Raw genomic sequence first — 21,294 nt, 5'->3', positions numbered from 1 at the left:
CAGTTATGTTCAGTTCAAAAATGACCTGTTAGAGTACAACAGATTTGCAGTACATTTACTTTTATTTATGAATTATTAAAGACATGCAAATTTGCATAGTCTTACCTACATGTTTTCATACTGAACACAAACTTACATAGTAAAATGTTAACTAGAAAGCGCCACCTAAATGCCAGTTGTGTTACAGCCCATGTATAGTAGATGTACAGTAAAAAAAAGAAAAACAGAATCATAGTTTAGATTCTGCAACATTACAACCATAGTATTATTGCAAAAGAAGAACATACACTTTCTTTATTAGCACTTTACAAGGAACTCTATACTAATACTGGGTAGGGCCTCCCTTTGCTCTCAAAACAGCTTAAATTCTGCATGGCAAGGATTCCACAAGATGTCTTTTGATCTTCTGGTCCATGTTGACATTGTTATGCTTGAGTAACGAGGCAGACGAGGAGATGCGGATCCAAACGCAGTCTAAACTTTATTGCGTGAACCAAACAGGAAAACACAAAGGAACAACCCACGATGGGGAAATGAAACATAAAGTAGTAAATTAAACACGACGTAAGCAAACAGGGGACTCGAGGAGGAAACACACACCAGGTTGACATCAAACGACGATCGACAAAGACTGAACAAAGACACAGGGTATAAATACACAAACAAGGGAAAAGGGGCCAATGAACGAACAGAACTCAAACAAGATAATAAGGTGATTAACAGAAGCAAACGGCAAACTAATGAGGGCAGGTGAAAACAATGACAGGGAACACGAACGCTAACAGAGGACTATGGAGATACATAAGGGACTAAAGTGAAAACTAAGAAGTGCAAAAGTGACAAGATGGAAAACAAGAGGGCAACAGTGAAACAAGACAGGGTAACCGTTACATAGCCCCCCCTCAAGGATCGGATACCAGACGATCCTTGACAACAAACAACAAAAGACAAAAATCCACAAGGACAACATGAGGGCACCAGGGGCAAACAGACAGTACAAGTGGGCACATGGGCAGACAGGCAGACCAGGGGGGCACAGAGGGCAAGACAGGCAGGTCCGGGACGTGCCAGAGGCAGACAGGAAGTCCGGGGGGGAAATGAGTCAGTCCACGGGGGCACAAGTGGAGATGAGGGTTAGGGGCCCAGGGAGGTATCGACCGGGCAGGGACAGGTTTTGATGGTCTGGGAGCGGGCCACCGGGCTAGGACAGGTTTGGGGAACCTGGGAGGAGGCCACTGGACGGGGACTGGGTCAGGAGGCCAGGAGGGAGGACTCAGGACGGGAACAGGGTCAGGAGGCCTGGGTGGAGGCCACAGGACAGGGACTGGATCAGGGGGCCTGGGAAGAGGCCACAGGACTGGGGCTGGGTCAGGAGGTCTGGGGAGAAGCCACAGGACAGGGACTGGGTCAGGGGGCCTGGGAAGAGGCCACAGGACGGGAACAGGGTCAGAAGCCCTGGGAGGAGGCCACAAGACAGGGGCCGGGTCAGCAGGCCTGGGAGGAGGCCACAGGATAGAGGCCGGCTTTGGTGGCCTGGGAGGTGGTCGTGGGCCAAGGGCCGGTTCAGGGGACCTGGGAGAAGACCACAGGACAGAGGCCGGTTTTGGTGGCCTAGGAGATGGAGTGGCCACAGGGGAGGCCGGCGGAGCCGCGTGAGGCGGAGCCAAGGAGGACCTCTGAGGCGGAGCCGAGGGAGGTGATGGCTCGGAAGGCCCAGAAGGCGGAGCTGAGGGAGGCTCAGGAGGTGGAACCGAAGGAGGCTCAGGAGGCGGAGCCGGGGTAGGCGGCGCCGTGGGAGGCTCTAGGAGCGGAGACCAGGAAGACTCTGGAGTCTCTGGGGGCAGAGACGTAGGAGGCTCTGAGGGTGGAGCCGTCGAAGGCTTGAGTGGCTTGAGAGGCGGTGCCGGAGGAGGCTCGGGAGGCGGAGCCATAGGAGGCTCGGGAGGCTCTGAGGGCGGAGCCGTCGAAGGCTTGAGTGGCTCGAGCTGCGGAGCCGTAGGAGGCTCGGGAGGCTCGGAGGGCGGTGCCGTTGAAGGCTTGAGTGGCTCTGGAGTCTCTGGGGGCAGAGACGTAGGAGGCTCTGAGGGTGGAGCCGTCGAAGGCTTGAGTGGCTTGAGAGGCGGTGCCGGAGGAGGCTCTGGGGGCGGAGCCGTAGGAGACTCGGGGGGTGGAGCCCTGGAAGGCTCGAGAGGTTCAGGAGGCAGAGCCCTGGGAGGCTCGAGAGGTTCGAGAGGCGGAGCCCTGGGAGGCTCGAGAGGTTCGAGAGGTGGAGCCCTGGCAGGCTCGAGAGGCTTGAGGGGCAGAGCCCTGGCAGGCTCGAGAGGCTTGAGGGGCGGAGCCCTGGCAGGCTCGAGAGGCGGAGCCCTGGAAGTCTTGAGAGGCGGAGCTCTGGGAAGCTCAGGGGGCGGAGCTCTGGAAAGCTTGGGAGGCTTGAGAGACGGAGCCCTGGAAGACTCGTTAATTCCAGCATACAGACCGCTCGTCAGATGCACAAAACCGCTTCAGAAGCAGGTGAAAACCTGGCCAGCAGGAGCCATCTCTGCTCTTCAGGACTGTTTTGAGTGTACTGACTGGCACATGTTCAGGGAGGCTGCAACATATGGCGATTCTACCAACTTGGAGGAATACACAGCATCAGTGACCAGCTACATCAGCAAGTGCATTGATGATGTCACTTTCTCCAAGACCATCACCACACGCTCCAACCAGAAGCCGTGGATGACTGCGGAGGTGCGCACGCTGCTGAGGTCCCGAGACTCCGCCTTCAGAGCAGGCGATAAGGCAGCCCTAAGAACAGCTAGGGCCAAACTGTCACGGGCAATCAGAGAGGCAAAGCGCGCACACGCCCAGAGAATCCACAGTCACTTCCAGGACAGCGGTGACACGCGGCGCATGTGGCAGGGCATCCAGGCCATCACCAACTACAGGGCAACATCAGTTGCCTGTGACAAAGATGCCTCCCTTCCAGATGCGCTGAACGACTTCTACGCTCGGTTTGAAGTGCAGAACGACGTGATGGCGAGGAAGTCCACCCCTCCTCCCAACGACCAGGTGCTCTGTCTTACCACGGCAGATGTGAGGAAAACTCTACGTAGAGTCAACCCACGGAAGGCTGCTGGACCAGACAACATTCCTGGCAGAGTGCTCAGAGGATGTGCAGACCAGCTAGCAGATGTTCTTACCGACATCTTCAACATCTCTCTGAGCAGCGCCGTTGTTCCAACGTGCTTCAAGGCCACCACCATCATCCCCATGCCAAAGAAGTCTTCAGTGTCCTGCCTCAACGACTACCGTCCCGTCGCGACTTACACCCATCATCATGAAGTGCTTCGAGAGGCTCGTCATGAGGCAGATTAAGACCCAGCTGCCCCCTCACTAGACCCACTGCAGTTTGCGTGATCGTTCAAACCGTTCAACGGACGATGCCATCACCACAACCCTCCATCTGGCCCTCACCCACCTAGACAATAAGGACTCATACGCTCGAATGCTGTTCATAGATTTCAGCTCAGCATTCAACACAATCATTCCCCAGCACCTGATTGGAAAGCTGAACCTGCTGGGCCTGGACACCTCCCTCTGCAACTGGATCCTGGACTTCCTGACTGGGAGACCTCAGTCAGTCCGGATCGGGAACAGCATCTCCACCACCACCACACTGAGCACTGGGGCCCCCAGGGCTGTGTGCTCAGTCCACTGCTGTTCACTCTGTTGACTCACGACTGTGCAGCAATGCACAGCTCGAATCACATCATCAAGTTCGCCGATGACACCGACCGTGGTGGGTCTCATCAGCAATAACAACGAGTCAGCATACAGAGAGGAGGTGCAGCTGCTGACGAACTGGTGTAGAGCCAACAACCTGTCCCTGAATGTCGACAAAACAAAAGAGATGGTTGTTGACTTTAGGAGAGCACAAGGTGAACACACTCCGCTGAACATCGACGGCTCCTCTGTGGAGATCGTCAAGAGCACCAAATTTCTTGGTGTTCACCTGGCGGAGAACCTCACCTGGTCCCTCAACACCAGCTCTATCACCAAGAAAGCCCAGCAGCGTCTCTACTTTCTTCGAAGGCTGAGGAAAGCACATCTCCCAACCCCCATCCTCACTATATTCTATAGAGGGACTATTGAGAGCATCCTGAGCAGCTGCATCACTGCCTGGTTTGGGACTTGCACCGTTTCGGACCGCAAAGCCCTGCAGAGGATAGTGAGGACTAGGGCTGTCAACGAATATTCTAAATTCGAATATATATTCGAATAGTTTTAAAAAACAGAAATTCGAAGGTGAAAATTAATATTCGAATGTGGAAAAAAAAACGTGCCCGCGGTAGCAGATGTGCGGCTGTCTGCTTTGCGAGTGGGCGTGCTGCCTGAGGGGTCTTTGTTGTCACATTTCTCGGAATTGTGTGCCTCATTTTATTTAACGTTAAACAGAAACATGACTAAAATGTAAGGCTACTGTACTGACTGAATAGATGTTGCATGAATAAGGTAGGTTAGATACAGCAGTTTCATGCACTGCAGGCTTCCACTGGTTTGATTATTTACCGTTTCATGTCAAGGAAAAGTTCCATGTTTACCACAGCACAGCTCGCTCGGAGCATTCAATGTCGGTTCTATATACTGTAAAACTTCAATTAATGTTAATAATTTGTTTTAATCACTGAATGAAGCCTGCTATATTTGGGACAAGAGTCGCGACCTTATATTGCTTGCACAAAACTCTTGATCAGCACTCAACATTTGTTTATTGTTGTTGTTCTTTTAAACCGTTATGCGCAGAGAGCGTGAGGGCGAGAGAGAGAGAAAGAGTGCTCTGCGCGTGCGAGCGAGAGTGAGATCTTGGCCATTAGTTGATTTATTTGTTTTTGTGTAGGTAATACGTTGTCAAATATGTTTAAACTTAAATAAACTACCTATACAAATAGTTATGTCTCTTTGTATTAATTTGTCCTGTTATTGACGTAATGCGCGTCATTGACCAAATGCGCAACCAGATATTAGAATAGTTCGAATATATGTGTTTTTTTAGAGGGAATATTCGAATGTCATTTTTGAGCAATTTTGACAGCCCTAGTGAGGACAGCTGAGAAGATCATTGGGGTCTCTCTTCCCTCCATCAAAGACATTTACAAAAAACACTGTATCCGCAAAGCAACCAGCATTGTGGACGACCCCACACACCCCTCACACAAACTCTTTACCCTCCTCCCGTCTGGCAAGAGGTACCGAAGCATTCGGGCCCTCACGGCCAGACTGTGTAACAGCTTCTTCCCCCAAGCCATCAGACTTCTCAATACTCAGAGACTGGTTTGACACACACGTGTCCTGAGTTGCACTTTAATAACTGTCACTTTATAACTGTCTGCTACCTCAATAACTGCTATGTGCATAGAACATTATCTCATAGTATGTTATGTTTACATTTTAGAAACTGTCATCTTTTTGCACTACTGAGTACTGGTCGGCGCTGCACTGTCTATTGTCCTGTTCATTGTCAGTAATTTGTTGTACTGTCCCGTACTTTTTGCACATGTTTGCACGTGCACTTTATATAGGTAGTTTATATAGGTATTTTATTTCGTTGTGTAGTCTCATGTGGTCCTATGTTGGTCCTTTGTTGTTTTTATGTAGCACCATGGTCCTGGAGGAACGTTGTCTCGTTTTGCTGTGTACTGTACTAACTGTATATGGTTGAAACGACAATAAAAACCACTTGACTTGACTTGACTTGACTTGACTCGAGAGACTTGAGGGGCGGAGCCCTGGAAGGCTCGAGGGGCTTGAGGGGCAGAGCCCTGGTAGGCTCGAGAGGGTTGAGAGGCGGAGCTCTGGAAGGCTCGAGAGGCGGAGCTCTGGGAAGCTCGGAGGGCGGAGCTCTGGAAAGCTTGGGAGGCTTGAGAGGCGGAGCCCTGGAAGGCTCGAGGGGCGGAGCCCTGGTAGGCTCGAGAGGCTTGAGAGGCGGAGCCCTAGAAGGCCCGAGAGGCTTGAGAGGCGGAGCTCTGGGAAGCTCGGAGGGCGGAGCTCTGGAAAGCTCGGGAAACTCGGACGGCGGAGCTCTGGAAAGCTCGGGAAACTCGGAAGGCGGAGCTCTGGAAAGCTCGGGAAACTCGGAAGGCGGAGCTCTGGAAAGCTCGGGAAACTCGGATGGCGGAGCTCTGGAAAGCTCGGGAAACTCGGAGGGCGGAGCTTCGGAAAGCTCGTTAAACTCAGATGGCGAAGCTCTGGAAAGCTCGGGAAACTCGGAAGGCGGAGCTCTGGAAAGCTCGGGAGGAGGAGCCCTGGAAGACTCGAGAGGTGCTGGCTCTTGGACGATCGAGGCTACAGGCGCTGGCTCTGGGACGGTCGAGGCTACAGGCGCTGGCTCTGGGACGGTCGAGGCTACAGGCGCTGGCTCTGGGACGGTCGAGGCGACAGGCACTGGCTCACTGACCTCCGAGGCGACAGGCTCCGGCTGGGTCACCGTGGCATGCGCTGGCCTGGGCTCGCTGGGCGCTGAGGGCGGCGCCAAGGGGGGTTTAGGGCACGGGGCGGAGGCTGGTGGAGGCTGGAGAGCAGAGACCTTTCCCCTTCTCCTCCTCCTCTGGGCTGAGGCGACTGGTGAAGCTGGGAAGCTGTTCCTGGTCAGCGTGGGTTCAGGCTCGCTGGCCGTGGTTGACGACGACTCAGGCTTGCTGATGGTAGAGGCCGTAGGCGCTGGTTCGCTCACTGTGACATACGTGGCCGCTGGCTCGCTCACTGTGACATACGTGGCCGCTGGCTCGCTCACTGTGACATGCGTGGCTGCTGGCTCGCTCACTGTGACATGCGTGGCTTCTGGCTCGCTCACTGTGACATGCGTGGCCGCTGGCTCGCTCGCTGTGACAGGCGTGGGTTCTGGCTCGCAGACCGGGGCAGGCGTGGGTGTGACGGGGGGAGCCCCGGACAGCTGAAGGGTCTCCACAGTGGGTGGAGGGGTAGGGTCCTCCTCCACGACGCCCACGGTGAGCTGTGAGCCGCAAACTAGTAGGGTCGCCTCCAGGAAGTCGCAGAGCGTCCAGCCGTGCGTTGCCTGTGGCAACCGCTCCCTCAGCGCCGCGTTCAGATTGCCCCTAAAGAAGGCCACCAAGGCTGAGTCCGGGAAGTCTGAGACACTCGCCAGGTTCAGGAAATCGTGGATGTGGTCTTCAATGGGGCGGTCCTCTTGCTTTAAGCAGAGCAGATGGTAGTTCGCACGTTGGACTGCTGGATCCATGGGTGGTTCGATCGTTCTGTTATGCTTGAGTAACGAGGCAGACGAGGAGATGCGGATCCAAACGCAGTCTGAACTTTATTGCGTGAACCAAACAGGAAAACACAAAGGAACAACCCACAATGGGGAAATGAAACATAAAGTAGTAAATTAAACACGACGTAAGCAAACAGGGGACTCGAGGAGGAAACACACACCAGGTTGACATCAAACGACGATCGACAAAGACTGAACAAAGACACGGGGTATAAATACACAAACAAGGGAAAAGGGGCCAATGAACGAACAGAACTCAAACAAGATAATAAGGTGATTAACAGAAGCAAACGGCAAACTAATGAGGGCAGGTGAAAACAATGACAGGGAACACGAACGCTAACAGAGGACTATGGAGTTACATAAGGGACTAAAGTGAAAACTAAGAAGTGCAAAAGTGACAAGATGGAAAACAAGAGGGCAACAGTGAAACAAGACAGGGTAACCGTTACAGACATGATTGCATTATGCATTTTCTGCAGATTTGTCAGCTGCACATTAAAGCCATTCTCCATTGACCTCTCTCATCAACATTGCCATCCATCCTCAGAACTGCCGCTCACTGGTCAAAATCACTGAGATCACATTTTCTCCCTTTCTGATAGTTGATGTGAACATTAACGGAAGCTCCTGAACTGTATCTGCATGATTTGATGCATTGCACTGCTGCCATAATTGGTTGATTAGATAATCGCATGAATAAGCAGGTGTATATGTGTTCCTAATAAAGAGATAAGTGAGTGTTTATTATTGTATATATGTAATTGTACAGCAAATATATTGTCAGCAATGTCATTGTGCAGTTGAACAACAAGAAATAAATGTAACAATTTAAAATAAGCTTCCATTTGTTAAGTAAGGGATAATGTATAGTACAGTCAACCGGTTGTTATCACACAATAACTCAGATAGGGTGATCAGGACAAGGCATCTGACTCCCTATTACAGTTGCCTACAGCTTGCTCACTGGGGTTATTAATACAATTATCATTTAATTATTTTTAAACACTATTAAAATCTTATTTTATCTAAATTACACAATGATGATTCAGCGACTTTATAGACATTACAGTTTTATCGTCTGTTAATGCTGATATTCTGTAAAGCTGCTTTGAAACGATGTGTGTTGTGAAAGGCACTATACAAATAAAATTGACTTGACTTGAGTATTATTCAGCCTATTAAAGACTACTTGCCTAATAAACAAATAGATGGACATGAAACATTGATTTGCATTGAAATTACATTGTGTAATTACGTGAAATAAACAAATCGCTGAACAGCTGAAATTCAGTTGTTTATTTTTAAATTAATGAACATCAGACTGCTTGGTATGCATCTTATTACAAGACTACTTTGATTTGAGTTTAAATTATTTTATTAGCTTACTTATAGAGAATGCAGTGTGCTACGTAAAGTAGGAGAGATGGCTCGCTGACCCTGGATGAGCGGACTGATACATGGAGCTGTGGTTGTTACAGAGCAATAACAGACTGCTAGATGCCGTCACTGACCAATCAGAGTAGAGTATTCCAAGCCACCGTGTAATAACATTAGTTAACATAAACCAGAATTGCAAAAAGGTGAGAAAGTCAGAGCAGGTGATCTTGATTTACAATATATATAAAATTGATTTGTTTGTTTTATTTAAAGCTTTGAAAGTGTTTTAACTTAAAGTTACCCTTTCAAGTGAATTTAACAAAGTACAATACGTAGCTACGTAGAATTTTATACCAAACAATTTGGGTGAATAAGCTTAAAAAAAGGTGACTTTAGCTGAAAGGTGAGCAGTTTGCATCCCAGATGAACTAACAAAAACAGTATTTATCAACCATGGTTAATGTTAATTTTAACATAAATTAATAAATTTTTTAAATCAAAAGTTGTTAACATTAGTTATGCACTTTGAACATAACAATAAACAATATATTTTTATTAACTAGCATCAACAAAGGTTAATACATGCTTTAAAAATATATTATTCATTGTTAGTTCATGATACCTAATGCATTAACTAATGTTAACGAATGGAACCTTATTGTAAAGTGTAACAAAAATAACTAATGCTACTTTGTGTGTGTGTGTGTGTGTGTGTGTGTGTGTGTGTGTGTGCGTGTGCACTAAACACAGTTTTGGCAGTATGAGTAGGAGTGTGTGAGAGATCTGCAAATGTTAATCCTACAATGTGATGCATATTGCATTTGATGTATGATTTTATAAAGCCTCTACATCATCAAAATGGTGAATGCTCAAAAACTAGTTGTATGCAACATATAAGATGTCTACTGCCTCCTGGTGAACGTTTCCGTGCTCTTCTGGAAGAAGAAGACCTTGTAAGAAATATAATTTATAATATGTCCGTCTTTGTATTGTAATGCACTTGTCTTTTTGCAGTGAAAACTTTGCTGATTTTGGTCAAATAAAAGTAACAATAACATTTATATTGTTACTGATATTTCCAAATGAGTATTTGCTGAATTGAAGCAGCTTGTGCTTTGTTAAAACATTTCTTGAATGTTGTTTTATAGAAAAATAATGCTAACATGAGTGTATCAAATACTGCCACAATAAAACGTTGTCTCTTTCTCATTCCCTTCCTGTCTCTGCTATAATAACAGTGGAAGGAAGCACTTTGAGTTTTAGTAATGTGGAAAAAATAAGGCAGAATCAGTGGCATGTCTATTTCTCTGATCTTGCACAGGCGCACGGTAGGCATGTGTTCATAATATTGGAGGGGTGTAAAATAAGACCAGGTATCATGTTTTTCTGCTGTGTTTAGGGGGGAATATTGTGCAAAATGACAGGGTGGGAAATCTGAGCTCCAGGGAACTGAACGGACAATGTGGTGCAATAATGGCTCCAAAAGGAATTTTGATACTTAAGTTACACTTAACAATGAATGAATATCATGGCATTAGATAAAAAAAATATGTGGCTTTTTTATGAAGTTTTTAGGTTTGAAATGATAAAACACTTCATCTACTTTTCAAAATGAAGGATTTGGACACTCTCTGGTTGTCAAACTTTTTGAAACATGGCCATAGTTAATGTAATGATTTCAACAAAAACACCTTGACGCAAGTTTATTTAAAAGTTAACATTCATTGCAAAAATGGCTCAGAGAAGTTAATTCTCAGAAAAGCGCTAGCATCGTTAGTTTGTAGATGCCACTTGGTTTGATATTTTGTTATCTAATGCAATGAAATTCACATTTTTAAGAGTGGCTTAAGTGTCTGAATGTGTTCAAATACATTTTGGGCCACTGTGCATGGTAAAGACAGACGAAGGCAGTAACTTCTGTTAAGAAAGGAGTGGAGTGTTTTGCATATAAAAATATAACTGTTTCTAAGCTCTATACTACATATATCATAACACTTCATCTTTAGGCTGAGATACACCTAATTTACAAAAGTTTTCAGTCTCTTTTTCTCTCTATCTCTTGCTCTTTTCCTCTCACTCTCCTCGCAGGTTAATCACATTTGTGGCCTGTTGCTCCATGTGTATTTTAAATTGCCCCCAACTATTTCTGACATGTACAGCATAGTCACGGAAACAAACACGCCCAGCACTCTGCACTGCAGCAGATGTGTAATATGTGTGTCTGAGGTTGGGTTAGAGGTCATGTGGTTGCCATGGGAACACACTCTGCATACAAACACCACTCTTTCTTCTATAATAAAGAGATATCAAAGCTTTGGCACACGCACCCTCACACACACATCATGTTTTTGGATGCAGAGTGCATTCCAATACAAAAGGTTCAAAGTTCTCCCATGGGAAAAGTTTAAGGCACATCTTTACTAAGAAAGTTGAATATTTCAGGCTTTATTCTTTACTTGTGTGCTTGAATAATTTTAAATTCATCTGAAATCCTCAAGGGGCATTTGGGCTTTCAAATGAGGCTAGATCTTGGGCTTGCACGATACTCATTTTTACCAGTCAACTAATTTCCAGAACAGTACTTGAGAATCATCAGCACTCTAAGTATCATCTGTATTTGCGGTTTCTGGAATGTCTAACGCTGTGTTAATGGAGAGTATGTCTGCGCAGTTGAGAAGATATGGGTGAGAAGGAAAAGCATTCATATCTCCATTGACAGATCCATATTGCTTGGAATATAATTTCCTATTCGCTTATAGTTTTTTCAGTCTGTGAGTGTAGCAGGAGGCACAGATCTTGTTCCTTTAAGTGGTGTGCAACTCCACACAATGCCATCACATATGCCCCTGCTAATTAGGTTGATGCAAAGGCAATATAAGCACACCCCAAGTAGTTGCATGGGTGCATTGCTGATACCCCTCAGTCACTCATGGCATTTCCCCAGTGGGAGCTACTAGCATTGTGCAGCCGTGCAGGGATTTAATTTATTTTTAAGGTATGTGTGTGTGTGTGTGTGTGTGTGTGTGTGTGTGTGTGCGTGTGTGTGTGTAATTTAAATTGTGCTTTGAATTTTTAAAACCCTTGCGTGCCCAAAATTTTGGCTTGTGTTTTGCATCTGGAGTTGTACGACAGTGTTCAATAATATGCAGCCCCTTCACTTGTGTGGTTACTGCACCGCGTGTGTGTGTGTAGGTCTGAGGGGCGGGTCTGTCTGCCAATCTCAGATATCGAATGGTGTGAGTGCCAGCGAGGAAATGTACTGTGTTGCTGTTTTGTCTGTCTTTTGTTTTTTTTTGTGGAGTCACTGGTGATGATCATGTTAAAACATTCCTCATTGCTGTCATATTGTGGACCTTTTTAATCCAATTTAATATCTATTTATAGAGTAACCCAGTTGCCCCAGGGAGGCTTTTCCAGGAGTGTTTTGCCCTCTTCACTGTTTATTGAGATGGATGCATTCAAGTACATGTTTGTCACTTTTTGCAATGGGAGCACTAGTGTGTGAGTATAGTGAGTGGAATACATTTTGGGGTCATTATTCTCTCAATAAAGTTGACCTCCCTGAAGGTAAGCCCCAGCTCTGCCTGTTTTTTTAAATGACGCATTTTATTCAACACAAATATCTAGATAATTAAATGGTATGTAAATGTGTTGGGTGTTTTGCATGAATGACTCATCTTAGTAGGTTTTTTGTTTTTTAATAAAAATATATTCTAATATGCGAAACAATCTCAGTCTTCACTGGGTAGAACGAAACTGTGTTATTTCTGAGTGCATGTGGTTCCATCTTAGCTAAGATTAAGTCCTTGGATGAGAATCCCAAGGTGGTGTAGTTTGCTACATCCAAACTTATTTGATTACCCCTCCCTTTCAACCTCTGCAACATGAGCAAAACTTGATTAGTTTCAGAGTGGTTTGCAATCATTTTTGGCTTGTATGTGAAGACATCAGTCCATCTTTGAAGTCCACAGTGCAGTTCACTCATAAAATACTTTAAAGGTTATTTCACCCAAACATTTCTGTAATTTACTCTCAATTCAGTCATTGTTAGTTCATGATACCTAATGCATTAACTTATGAATGGAACCTTATTGTAAAGTGTTACAAAAATAACTGATTGTGTGTATGTGTGTGTGTGTGTGTGTGTGTGTGTGTGTGTGTGTGTGTGTGTGTGTGTGTGTGTGTGTGTGTGTGTATTTATCACTTTGTGGGTACCAAATGTCCCCATAAGGATAGTAAAACCCGAAATTTTTGACCTTGTGGGGACGTTTTGTCGGTCCCCATGAGGAAAACAGCTTAAATCATACTAAATTATGTTTTTTGAAAATGTAAAAATGCAGAATGTTTTCTGTGAGGGTTAGGTTTAGGGGATAGAATATAAAGTTTGTACAGTATAAAAACCATTATGTCTATGGAAAGTCCCCATAAAACATGGAAACACAATGTGTGTGTGTGTGTGTGTGTGTGTGTGTGTGTGTGTGTGTGTGTGTGTGTGTGTGTGTGTGTGTGTGTGTGTGTTGGTGCAGCTATCCTGATGAGGGCTCTCCATAGGCATAATGATTTTTATACTGTACGAACTATAGATTCTATCCCCTAAACCTTCCCCTAAACCTAACCCTAACAAAAAACTCAATACATTTTCCAAAAAAAACATTGTTTAGTATGCTTATTGTTTCTAAGCGATTTGAATTATGGGGACACTAGAAATGTCCTCATAAACCACATTTACACCCCCCCCACACACACACACACACACACACACCTGTCAGTGCCAGAGAGGTCCTGACAGTTAGCACAGCTCTACCACTGTCACATCACATTCAGTATACTGTCCTGCCATGCCACAGAGTCCTGACAGCTCTCATCGAGAGACAAAGAGGGATAATTGATATAAGGAGGGAAAGAGTTATGAGAGTATAGGGCTCTACATTAAAGATGGCTTGATGGTCCAAGGCCAGTATGAGATTCAGGCTAGTTCATGGAACTGTTATTGTCCCAATCAGACCACTGCTGCATTGTAACTTGATTTGAAATCTTTTGCCTAAACATTTGTTTTTCTGTGATGTGTTGAACATTGTTGTTGCAAATTCTACTGATTTAAAAGTCACCAAGGTAACATTATCTAGTTGGCTGACAGATTTTTTTTTTTGTTGAAATTGCATGAATGATTTATGACAGTCTTGGAAGCATAAATTAAAATAGGTTGAAAATGATACAAAAAAATCATTTTATGCTGTACGTTTTTAAGAAAATGTGCTATGCCTGTCCTATAAGCATTATAATTTTTCAGATAATACTGCAAATTAAAAACCTATTTTTAAAAAAAGATAATAATATTTAATGAAAAATATAAAATGTTTGCAGGAAAAGGAAACATCTACACTACTGGCTAAACTTGACCCCCAAAAAATCCCCATTGTCAAGCCCTGCAATAAAGGGTGCATATAGGCTCACAAAGGAAAAAATAAGAAAAATAGAAGTTGCTCACAACTTGTGATGAATTTTGAGTCTGAGCCAATGATGAGTCAGTGTATGTAAGGTGATGAATCACAGAGAAGTATGGTGTATGGAGTGTTAAGTAACACCTGACACTCGACAGAGATGTTTCCTCCTGATGCTCTGCCAGGTCACAGTGCTTGCAAATAGTTGCTCCTTCAGCAGGTCATATTTTTCAGGAAAAAAATAAATCCCTTTATGAGGAGATACGTCATTCCATGCAAGAAAGATATCTCATCATTTTGGTTAAATAAATATTCCTGTGTTGAGCGGAAGGCCCCACATTGGCATGCAAATGAAAGACAAAACGGTTTCTCTCAGTCAGAGTAGAAGATAGAGATATGGATGTTACCCAACTAAGCAATCATATCAACTGAACAAAATGCTGTTCTCTCCCTTTCACACACTTTAAATTGTGTTAAAATGGAGTTGGTTATGTTTTCCTAGAAAATTATGTTATACAGAGCTGTAACGGTAGCTGTGCTTAGAGGTTGGGATACAGTATATACAGTGAGGAAAATAAGTATTTGAACACCCTGCTATTTTGCAAGTTCTCCCACTTAGAAATCATGGAGGGGTCTGAAATTGTCATCGTAGGTGCATGTCCACTGTGAGAGACATAATCTAAAAAAAAATCCAGAAATCACAATGTATGATTTTTTAACTATTTATTTGTATGATACAGCTGCAAATAAGTATTTGAACACCTGAGAAAATCAATGTTAATATTTGGTACAGTAGCCTTTGTTTGCAATTACAGAGGTCAAACGTTTCGTGTAGTTTTTCACCAGGTTTGCACACACTGCAGGAGGGATTTTGGCCCACTCCTCCACACAGATCTTCTCTAGATCAGTCAGGTTTCTGGGCTGTCGCTGAGAAACACGGAGTTTGAGCTCCCTCCAAAGATTCTCTATTGGGTTTAGGTCTGGAGACTGGCTAGGCCATGCCAGAACCTTGATATGCTTCTTACAGAGCCACTCCTTGGTTATCCTGGCTGTGTGCTTCGGGTCATTGTCATGTTGGAAGACCCAGCCTCGACCCATCTTCAATGCTCTAACTGAGGGAAGGAGGTTGTTCCCCAAAATCTCGCAATACATGGCCCCGGTCATCCTCTCCTTAATACAGTGCAGTCGCCCTGTCCCATGTGCAGAAAAACACCCCCAAAGCATGATGCTACCACCCCCATGCTTCACAGTAGGGATGGTGTTCTTGGGATGGTACTCATCATTCTTCTTCCTCCAAACACGGTTAGTGGAATTATGACCAAAAAGTTCTATTTTGGTCTCATCTGACCACATGACTTTCTCCCATGACTCCTCTGGATCATCCAAATGGTCATTGGCAAACTTAAGACGGGCCTTGACATGTGCTGGTTTACGCAGGGGAACCTTCCGTGCCATGCATGATTTCAAACCATGACGTCTTAGTGTATTACCAACAGTAACCTTGGAAACGGTGGTCCCAGCTCTTTTCAGGTCATTGACCAGCTCCTCCCGTGTAGTTCTGGGCTGATTTCTCACCTTTCTTAGGATCATTGAGACCCCACGAGGTGAGATCTTGCATGGAGCCCCAGTCCGAGGGAGATTGACAGTCATGTTTAGCTTCTTCCATTTTCTAATGATTGCTCCAACAGTGGACCTTTTTTCACCAAGCTGCTTGGCAATTTCCCCGTAGCCCTTTCCAGCCTTGTGGAGGTGTACAATTTTGTCTCTAGTGTCTTTGGACAGCTCTTTGGTCTTGGCCATGTTAGTAGTTGGATTCTTACTGATTGTATGGGGTGGACAGGAGTCTTTATGCAGCTAACGACCTCAAAAAGGTGCATCTAATTTAGGATAATAAATGGAGTGGAGGTGGACATTTTAAAGGCAGACTAACAGGTCTTTGAGGGTCAGAATTCTAGCTGATAGACAGGTGTTCAAATACTTATTTGCAGCTGTATCATACAAATAAATAGTTAAAAAATCATACATCGTGAATTCTGGATTTTGTTTTTTAGATTATGTCTCTCACAGTGGACATGCACCTACGATGACAATTTCAGACCCCTCCATGATTTCCAAGTGGGAGAACTTGCAAAATAGCAGGGTGTTCAAATACTTATTTTCCTCACTGTACATCACAAAGAGGAATTAAAGATATTCAGAATTAGAACTCTAAATTCTGCGTAAATAGGGATGTAATGATGGGTCAGAGTACAGCACCTGGACTGTAAATTAGTGTGTCAGCCATCAAAATAATTTTTTGATTAATGTGTGTGCTTGTCTATAAATAAACCACACAGTTTAAAGCTCTGTTCCGAAACCTAGTGAGCTGCATAGTCAGCATTTTAAGGAATCATAGGCATATTCCATTGTGAAGGCTGTTCCAAAAGGTAGTCAGCAAAGAAAACAGAAAGCCCTCTTATAAACCATTCACACCGACTGTGTATTTAAATTGTTTTTAAAGCATCTTGCTTTTTTGTAGCATCTGGTACAGGAGCGTATCGTTTTTTTAAGATGTCATTTCAAATAAAAAAAATAATTGTAACATTTAAAATATAAATGCATAAATGTAAATGTAAATGTAAAAAGACCAGTGATATAAACAAAGACAGCACATTCATAAAAATGTGGTAGTGCAAATGGACTGTATGCAATGAATTTGAAGAATATAAATACGGACGTAACGTTCTTTTGGGCATTAACTTCATCCTTGTTGAATGTCAGTCATACTGTATATCTATGACAGTGACACGCTCCTTTTATATGCATGCAATGTACTCTCATCAAGATTTGGATGTACGCTCCGTTAAATTATAGAGAATGTAAGTAGTATTATTTATTTTCATCTACTTACACACATCATGACTAGTATTAGCTTTGGCACGCACTTCACTTCTACATGTTTTTTTTTTATTTGAAAAATTGTATTCATTTATTTAAACACAAACAAATTAATTCATAACATTTCTAAAATCAAATTGCACTTCAAACTAAATCAAAATATAATCAAAATAACAAAGTGGTAAAAAAATATAATCAAAATAAAAAGGGGTAAAAAAAAAATACAAAATCCAAACATTTTACCCTCTCCAACTTATTCCACCAGCCACTTTTGCAGTGGCTTAAAAATCACTCTGTGACAACAAGTGGAAAAATACCAATACAAATTAGATCATAAACACAATTGTAAATATAAACAGAACAATAACAACTGAAAAATAAACCATGGCCTATAAAGAGTTTAACACAAATTTGCTAACGGTGAATGTCGCAGACATAATTTGATGTTCCATTGTATTTAGTTTAGGCATGAACTTTATTACCACCTGCTGGTGGAACCTCCAAACTGCAAATGCAAAAACTGAGTTTAGACATTGTGCTAAAAACAGACTCAGTATGCTGCCATAGTAGTTCAAGATGGTGCCTAGTATGACTGCTGTGTTGCGAGCTCCGACCCAATTTTGCAGTTGTTTTGTTTGTTTGGCCAACAATTCCTATGCTTTTTGTCTTGGATGTTGTCTGCCTTATTGTATACTATAGACAAACACTTCTGAACATTGGTTCCGCAATAGCACACTGAAAACCGCATAAGCCCTTTGTCTGAGCAGCCCGGCTGCAGAAACGCAGCCAGAAAAGGGGAAGGAGAGCCGGCTTTCTCTCATCACTAAGACGTCGCGAAATCGACACCAGCAACCCAGCATTCTACTGGCAAATGTTCAGTCTCTGGACAACAAGCTCTGTGAGCTGAGAGCATGGATCTCTTTCCAATGAGAGACGAGGGACTGCTTTATTATCTGCCTTACAGAAACTTGGATGTCTGTGGAGATTCCAGACTCAGCCATCAAACCTGTGTGGCTCTCCGTGCACCGAGCAGACAGTGAAAGACCTCTCAGGTAAAAGCAGAGGTGGTGATGTATGTTTTATGATCAACAAAACCTGGTGTGATCAGAGACTCTACTGATCTGGAGTTTCTCATGCATCTGTGTCGACCATTCTGGCTACCAAGGGAATTCACAGTGGTAATTATCACAGTTGTGTATATCCCGCCAAAAGCCGACACGGACCGTGCACTCAAGGAATTGTATGGGAGTATAAGCTTACAGGCAGAAACTGAAACAGGAAGCACCCGCCCTCAGAATGATCCAGTACCGGTCGGACCAATCAGTCCTTGATCAGGTGGTTAGAATGGGCAGCAACATCTCATCACTGACCCTTAACACTGGAGCCCAGCAGAGTTGTTTTCTCAGCCCACTCCTGTATTCCCTGTACACATATGACTGTGTGGCAACCCATAGCTCCAATGTCATCATTAAGTTTGCTGATGATACGACGGTGGTAGGTCTGATCAATGACAATGATGAAACAGCTTACAAAGAGGAGGTGCACACTCAGGTGTCAGGAGCACGACCTCTCCCTCAATGTCAGTAAGAGTGACAATAAAGGGATTTGATTTGGTATAGAAATTTCTCAGGAAAATAGCAAATGGCGCTTTGTGCTACTTCAATAACATACAATACACCCACAGTTTGCACACATACACCCACAGATAGCGCAAACACTCCCACCAATGCCCACTTGCGCATTTCTAAGGTAGCATCATATGTATCCTTCCCCGGGTAGGCGATCCCATAAAGAGTGATGAGCTCGGTGGAAAAATAAATCCAAGATGGTGGATGAAGTAAATACTTATAATCCATTCAATAATGAAAAGTATAGATACAAATTAGTTTAATATTATAGAAAACTTATTTTGTTATTTATTTACACACAAATTATTTTGCTCCATCCATATTCAATAAATCCTTTTTTTTTTTTCAAATCAAATCCCACTTTGCAACCAGAAAAAAAGCACATTTTGTGGTGCCTTCAGTGGTGCTTTTAGCCCCATTGTACCATATAATCTCAAATAAATACTTCACTGTATTTAAAAATGTATTTTTCTACCTAATTTTTGTGTATGCCATTTATATTTTTGCTTGTTAAGAGTATTATGTTGTTAGCTAATGTCAAAATCCTACTAGAATTAATTGTTAGTCGAGTCTCCTGTGCAGAGCCCTATTTCTGGCATGCACCCGTGAAGTTGCTGCCTATGAAGAGTGTTCCAAAAAAGTCACTTATGAGGTGCCATTTCAATTAGGATGCTGCCTTAGAAGCTCACTAGTCTTTGTAATAAAGGACACAATGTAATTTCACTGTATATTCAGATGTCTATATGTGAAAGTGTGTGCATATAGTAGGTGTAGATGGGCATAAAAACTTACTTCAGAAGTATCTTCACATTCTCTCTTTCATGCAGGCTTTTCTGAAGATCTATTTTAAGAGTCTTCATCTCTTCCTTTAGGCCTGGATGAACAACAACATCAAAGAAAAGAAAAAAACACCTTAAAGGCAAAGTCAAAACTCAGAGAGCTTTCAACAACAACACATCAACGTCTGGTCAGGTGACTAATATATGGTTCAGGTAATCTATGTAAACACAAATGTTCATAGTTGGAGGAAAAACAAATCCACCTAAGTTCAACACATATTGTTTACACGTTTCTTCATAGATGAAGTTAAAATCTGATTTCTGTCTCACAGTCTTTGTCTCCCTCTCACAAATGCTCCTCCGGTTTTCATTTCCCCATCCATCTGTTTCCTCCTCTGCCAATAAATGTAATTATTTCTCTCTTTCTTTCCTAGTTTCTCTCCCCCCTCTCTCTCCTTCCCCTGCTTTTTATCTCCCATAAAGCAATGAAGCATAATCTGGTGCCTATCGGTTGCCAGCAGCCATAATTGAGGGTGAACACAGGCCAGTGAAAGCATTCTCATTCATCATCTCATCCCAGTGACATCCGATGCAGTATTCACTCGGCCCGCTATCAAAATCAGTGAAGAAGGCAGAGAGACAGAGAGAGAGGGCCAAGGAACTGAAACTGGAGACATTTTAAAAGCAGAGAGGGAGAAGAGGATGACAGGAAACTGTAGGAGTCAGACTAGCCAGATTTAGAGTTGTGCTACTGCAGTCACCATATGCGCTGGATATCTAACCCACACATCATGGGCATACAAACCCATATTCATGTGGTTTTGTATGATGACAGCATTCAATATCATTATCTATGAGTATATTTGAAAATGAGCAATATATTATTATAATGTAATAATAGGATGCTATTGCTGACAATAGGAATAAAATCATCGACAGTGAAACTTTTAGTATCTTAGACTCTAATAGCAATATCTCTGCCTCTACTGCTTTTGCCTCGGCTAAACCATTAGTAATGCAACCTGTTAATTAATTTATATTAATTACAATTATTTCAGGCAAAAAGGGTGTCACGCACTGTAATAATGTCTTGTCAAGTAACCTATAAAATGTGCTTTACCTGCAAGACAAATAGTTCCTACTGTAAATTCTGATAATTTTAGATGCATTTGAAGCCTTTGAAAAACTGACCTAACATTGGCAACCGTAAACAGCCTACCATTAGAATAATGAACTATATTATTTGGCAGAACAGTTATTTATTCGGATCATTATCAATAATACTCAGAACTCTTGATGTGTTTTATCTTAGTGCTGTTGCCACCGATTAAAAGGGTTTTAGGCACTCTGTGCCAATGTAACATTACTGTAATGCATAACCTCTTGTGGCTTATTGCTGTATATTATATATATTTTGTATTATATTTGTATATATATATATATATGATATTTATATCACTAAATCTCCCCGACTATACTGGGTTATATTAAGTAACTTTAAAGGTCAGATCAGTTCAAATAGTACCTCTTTAACTGAACAGATACATTTTTATGTGGTATTTTATATGATTCGGTTACAACTTCTCAGTTTATCACTATATTTACATTTACATTTATGCATTTGGCAGACGCTTTTATCCAAAGCGAATTACAGTGCACTTATTACAGGGACAATCTCCCCGGAGCAACCTGGAGTTAAGTGCCTTGCTCAAGGACACAATGGTGGTGGCTGTGGGGCTCGAACCAGCAACCTTCTGATTACCAGATTACCAGTTATGTCCTTTAGACCACTACCACCACCACCACCACCACTATATTTAGAGTTTTTGTGATGATTATGTAAATGGTTATGGTTATTAATAATGTGTGGTTAAACAGCTCTTTTCAGATGACTATCTACTCTAGATGAACAAATTTGC

At 43.3% G+C, this 21,294-nt stretch overlaps 1 protein-coding gene across 3 annotated transcripts in view; it reads right to left on the bottom strand.

Moving 5' to 3' along the window:
* lekr1 (leucine, glutamate and lysine rich 1) overlaps positions 1-21,294 on the bottom strand; it is a 142,689-nt gene that overhangs the window by 57,676 nt on the left and 63,719 nt on the right. For all 3 annotated transcript variants that reach the window (XM_052151876.1, XM_052151875.1, XM_052151877.1), the window contains one exon: positions 19,389-19,470. In XM_052151876.1, coding sequence (XP_052007836.1) covers positions 19,389-19,470 — 82 coding nt within the window. The remainder of the gene's footprint in view (positions 1-19,388; positions 19,471-21,294) is intronic.

Source organism: Xyrauchen texanus, chromosome 21 (genome assembly GCF_025860055.1).
Source record: "Xyrauchen texanus isolate HMW12.3.18 chromosome 21, RBS_HiC_50CHRs, whole genome shotgun sequence".
NCBI lineage: Eukaryota > Metazoa > Chordata > Actinopteri > Cypriniformes > Catostomidae > Xyrauchen > Xyrauchen texanus.
This window is presented reverse-complemented; position numbering and strand designations above follow the sequence as displayed.